Genomic DNA, 4,770 nt, shown 5'->3' with positions numbered 1-4,770 from the left:
ATCGAAGAGGATAAATAAGAGTTTATTTTTAGGTATAAACTAGTTTCGAAAGACTAATTGATTTGGTGCCCTTTTCATCAACATAGTGCATCCCTCTACATGTAACATCTATAGATTTCACCAGAATCGGTTGCTTTACGAACGCGTTCCGGAGCTTTCTGGAACGGACGTGTGTCCATTGTAGCCGAGTTTTCAGTAAAAATATTGTAGGAATTGAAGTCCGTATTATTCTTCGCCTTGCCAACTATCTTACTTACCTTCTTCACATTCGGTTCCTTTGAAGAGGTGCTGGTCCGGACTGTTTCGCATATTTTACACTTAGACTAGACATAACTAGTGAAAGTTTTAACCTCATCAATAATTTCAGGCAAAGGAAGCTGAAGAGTAAAGCTTCTTCTGAATTCGACACAATTTAATTATCAAGTCGTGCTACTCCAACAAGCTACCACTGCCATTCTCTATCGTTTCCCCTTTCTAGGACTATTTTACTGTGTCGAACAATTTGCGATGATTAATCTGAGTCTCGCTTAGTTGACACTGTATAAAATGACAGTTTGAAAGCCACCACTTGATGGCGAGCCCACCTAATTTTTTTCCGCCAAGGGTTTTTTTTGTGTTATTCTTCGATTCAATCGAATTCAATCGACACGACACAATCAATTTCTCGGATGGTTGCCTATGCCTGCATGCATACTCCTTTTTACGTTTTCCAAATTTGGGTTTTTTGATTCCGACATTAATTTTATCTGCATTTCCACTGACTGGAGGAAATGCAAGATTCTTTCCTACAGAAAAATCTGGGTAAAATTCTGGTTTGACAAAGATTTGTTTAAAAAAATCTTTACTTTTCATAGGGTTACTGCTCCTGGACTTCATCTCATAGCTCCGATATTCATCCCACGAAAAACAAAGCAATGACAAGTGTATAACCGCTTGTTCCCAGTATTCATTCAACCGAAAGTGCGTCTTCCTCTGTCGATCGCTCACACCCAATTCCCCGAGCTTTTCTCCACGTTCGCTCACCGAACCGATGTCATCATCCTTTATCAACTGTGGTAAGCGCGTGTTGCCAGTATTGCTGTTTACACATCGTTACATCCCTCCCTTTTTAGATCATATACACAACCTATTTAGAACTCATTTTTTTATTTATTCAAAACAGAAATCATTATAACAGTATTTTAATCATCAAAAACATAATCCTGATATTTACTTGGTCGCTTACGTGTACGTCGGCAGCCCCGTCCCGGTGACGTGGATGTTATTACTGTCTGGCCCGTTGTCCGTTTTTCAGAAGGGGCTGATGTGCCTTGCTGTTCAGGGGTCTCCGCTTTCTTAGTAGTGTGCCTGTCAAGTTTCTTCAAGTGAGCACTGTTTCGTAAATACACCTTGTCCGTTTCAGTAGATTGCACTTTGATAGCATTTTGGTTTACATCCACAACTTCAAATTCCTCTCCTCTGAATGTGGTGTCTAGCGATCCTGGGTTCATGTTACGCATTAGAACAATATCTCCTCTCATCAGTGTATGATCTTTTGCGTGACGTTGTAAGTCCGCTCTCTGCTTATGGTATTCCTTTCTTGCCATATCTCTATCTCGAGCCTCCTCCCATTTCAAACTATAAGGCGTCCGGATCGATGGAATACGTGTTCTGATCTCACGACCGTATATCATTTGCCCTGGTGATATCCCAGTTGTATCCTGAGGCGTGGCATGATTCATCGCTAGATACTCGTAGAGATCAGTTTGCCAGTCAGTACCTTGTATCTCACTGATTTTTAATCTCTTGCCAATGTTACGCATCTAGCGTTCAACGGCCCCGTTCTGTTCGGGCCAGTAGGGAGTGGACAAGTTCAAATGAATACCGTAACTAACACAGAAGCGAGCAAATTCATCTGCCCTGAATTGTGGCCCATTATCTGCTGTTATCGATCGCGGAATACCCAGGGTACTAAACATTCGGAGTAATGCCGCTATTACCCGTTGAGCTGTTGCAGGTTTCATAGGTTCAACCTGAATGAACCGCGATGTATAGCATACTACCACTAGTAACGACAAACCACCTACCAATCCTTCTTTAAAATCGATCGCGACATCCTGCCAGGGTTCTGTTGGTCTACGTCTAAGCATGGGATTTGGACTGTCCGGGATCCCCGTCATTGTACAGGGTTTACAGCGTCGCACGAAGTTCTCTACAGCTTTATCCATCAGGGGAAACCATATTTTTGCTCTAAGCTGGGCCTTCATAGCGGTACACCCTTGGTGACCAGAATGAGCCAGCTCAATTAGCTTATCACGCAGTTCCTTCGGAATAACGATACGATCTCCTCGTAGAACGAGTTCACCGAATGTGGTCAGGTCATCTTTTATCGTTGCTGTCCTAAATTCTGCTGGAACCGAGTCCCAGTGACCGGAGAATATCGCATCCTTTACGGCTTGGAGTTCATCGTCACTTTTAGTTGCTGCTTCAATTTCTTCGATAGTAAGAGCGGCCGGTTTAATTTCTGCTGCCAACCACGCAACAGTATCAATGCCATCTGTGATTTCTTGTTGACGCTGGGTCATTCTCGACAAAGGGTCCGCAATGTTGTCCGTACCAGGCTCGTATCGCACTATGAAGTCGAAGCTTTGCAGTCTTAGAATCCATCGTTCTATGCGAGCCGATGGCTTCGACTGTGCTCTGTTAAACAAATATTCCAGAGGTTTGCAATCGGTGATCAAAGTAAACTTTATGCCATAAAGGTACACGAAGAGTCTTTCCATTGCCCAAATGATTGCCAGGCACTCTCTTTCGGTTTGACAATATTTTTTTTCATGAATTGCCAAACTACGGGAGATGCAAGAAATCGTTCTGGGTATCCCACTTTTAATTTGAATCAGGATTGCGCCTAGACCATAGGGACTGGCATCGGTTACAAGTTGAGTGGTATCTGCTGGATCGAAATATCATAGTGACTCAACCTTCCCCAAAATCGATTTAATCATGTCCAATTCTTTGTCGTGGACTTCGATCCACTGGAAGAAACAGTCCTTGATTAACAGCTGTCTCATATGATGTGTTAGTCCGGAAAGATTGGGAACGAATCTTCCGACAAAATTTACGAGTCCCAGGAGAGATCTTAGTTCGGTTACTGACGATGGAGCTTGTAAAGAGAGAATCGCTTTGATCCTTTCGTCGGTGGGACGAATTCCGTCTTTCGAAACGCAGTGTCCTAGAAACTCGACCTCAGTTACGGAATAAATCGATTTTGATCGTTAATTTTCATATTCCTGTCTTTTAAAATTTGCAGTACACGTTTCAATGCCTCGTCATGCTCTTCGTCTGTGGCCCCGTGAATCAACACATCGTCCATGTACACGATAACACCCTCTATACCTCTAAACAGGTTCTCCATCTTTCTCTGGAACAACTCCGGAGCCGATTTAATGCCAAACATTAATCTGCGGAACCTATAGACCCCACTGCGAGCTACAAAAGTGGTTATATCGCGGCTGTCTTCATCTAGCTCGAAATGATAGTAAGCTGCCTCTAGGTCAATTTTTGACAATTTTGTAACCTGTTTATTTACAATTACTGTTTGAAAAATAATGTTTACGTACATGGGCTTAAACCTACCTTCGTGATCGATGTTATTGCTGCGTCAATGTTGGGCATCGGATAATTCTCGCGTTTTACAGCACGGTTTGCTGCCCGCATGTCGACACACAACCGAATTTTTCCATCCGCCTTCCGAATCGGTACCAGAGGCGAAACCCAGCTCAACGGTCCTTGTGCACGTTCTATGATGTCCTTCTCCAATAAGCCACGGATTGCTTCTTCGACATCTGCTTCCATGGAAACTGGTAGTCGCCTAGCGACTTGAACTACAGGAGCGATATTCGCATCGATTTGGATTTTCAACGTCACGTTGGGAACTTTAGGGAATGTTTCTGGACCTTCAGATAGATTGGATACGTGGTTAATATTGTAACCGATATTCAACACCCCTAACGCGAATGCTGTAGCTTTGCTCAGTATGTTGGTTTGCCCGTCTGGTGCAACCAAGATGTGTGCCCAAACGCCGGTTTCATCTCCTGGTACTTTAACTTCTGATTCGAATGCGTCACTGAAGAATATTTTCCTATCTGTAGCAAAATATGTCAGGCATGTCTCATCATCCCGAGGGGTCCGCTCGTTCAGCAGTTTTGCTCCTTGTTGTTTCAGCCACTCGTAACTCTTGCTGTTCATGATGTTGGCTGGTGAACCCGAGTCCGCCAATCTCCAGTTTCAATACTTCGTTCAGCTGGTTTACGTCCTTGATTGTAAATACTCCTTTTGTGGTAGCCTTTTCGTCGAGTATAGCATTAACGGAACGACGTTTCGGTGCTGGTCCTGATGGTTGCTGAGATTCGTCTCGCTTTCTTCGTCGGCAGCATGCCTTGAAATGCCCTTTCGTTCCGCAGCCGTGGCATTTGGCATCCTTCGCTGCACATTTTCCTATATCCTTGGCCAGGTGTCCAGGACGATTGCAGTTATAGCACCGTCTGTTGGTTTCAGGATTCTGGCGATTATCCGTTCGCTGATCTACCACGCGTTGTACCTAAGTTCTCTCGAAAGTAGACGTAGTGGGTTTGTTATACTGCTTGGATTGTTTTTGTATCTCCTCAATTGTTTTCCGAGCTTCATGACATGGTTAAGGGTTAACTCTTCGATCAACAGTTACTTACGCAACTCAGTTGATTTACAACCCTCTACTACTTGATCAATAACCATATCGTCCGAGTCCATGAA

The 4,770-nt window shown here is 43.7% G+C and overlaps 1 protein-coding gene across 1 annotated transcript; it reads right to left on the bottom strand.

The window, feature by feature from the left end:
• Positions 1–1,802: 1,802 nt before the first annotated feature.
• On the bottom strand, positions 1,803–2,564 carry LOC134204846 (uncharacterized protein K02A2.6-like). Its single transcript, XM_062679648.1, has one exon. The coding sequence runs from the start codon at positions 2,562–2,564 to the stop codon at positions 1,803–1,805; it is 762 nt and encodes a 253-aa protein (XP_062535632.1).
• Between the last annotated feature and the right edge of the window lie 2,206 nt (positions 2,565–4,770).

The sequence above is a fragment of the Armigeres subalbatus genome, unplaced genomic scaffold (assembly GCF_024139115.2).
Source record: "Armigeres subalbatus isolate Guangzhou_Male unplaced genomic scaffold, GZ_Asu_2 Contig937, whole genome shotgun sequence".
NCBI lineage: Eukaryota > Metazoa > Arthropoda > Insecta > Diptera > Culicidae > Armigeres > Armigeres subalbatus.
Note: the sequence above shows the minus strand (reverse complement) of the source record. Positions and strands in the feature narration are given on the sequence as shown.

Coding starts and splice junctions, on each gene's coding strand:
- LOC134204846 (XM_062679648.1), bottom strand. CDS start 2,564: ATGACCCAGCGTCAACAAGAAATCACAGATGGCATTGATACTGTTGCG.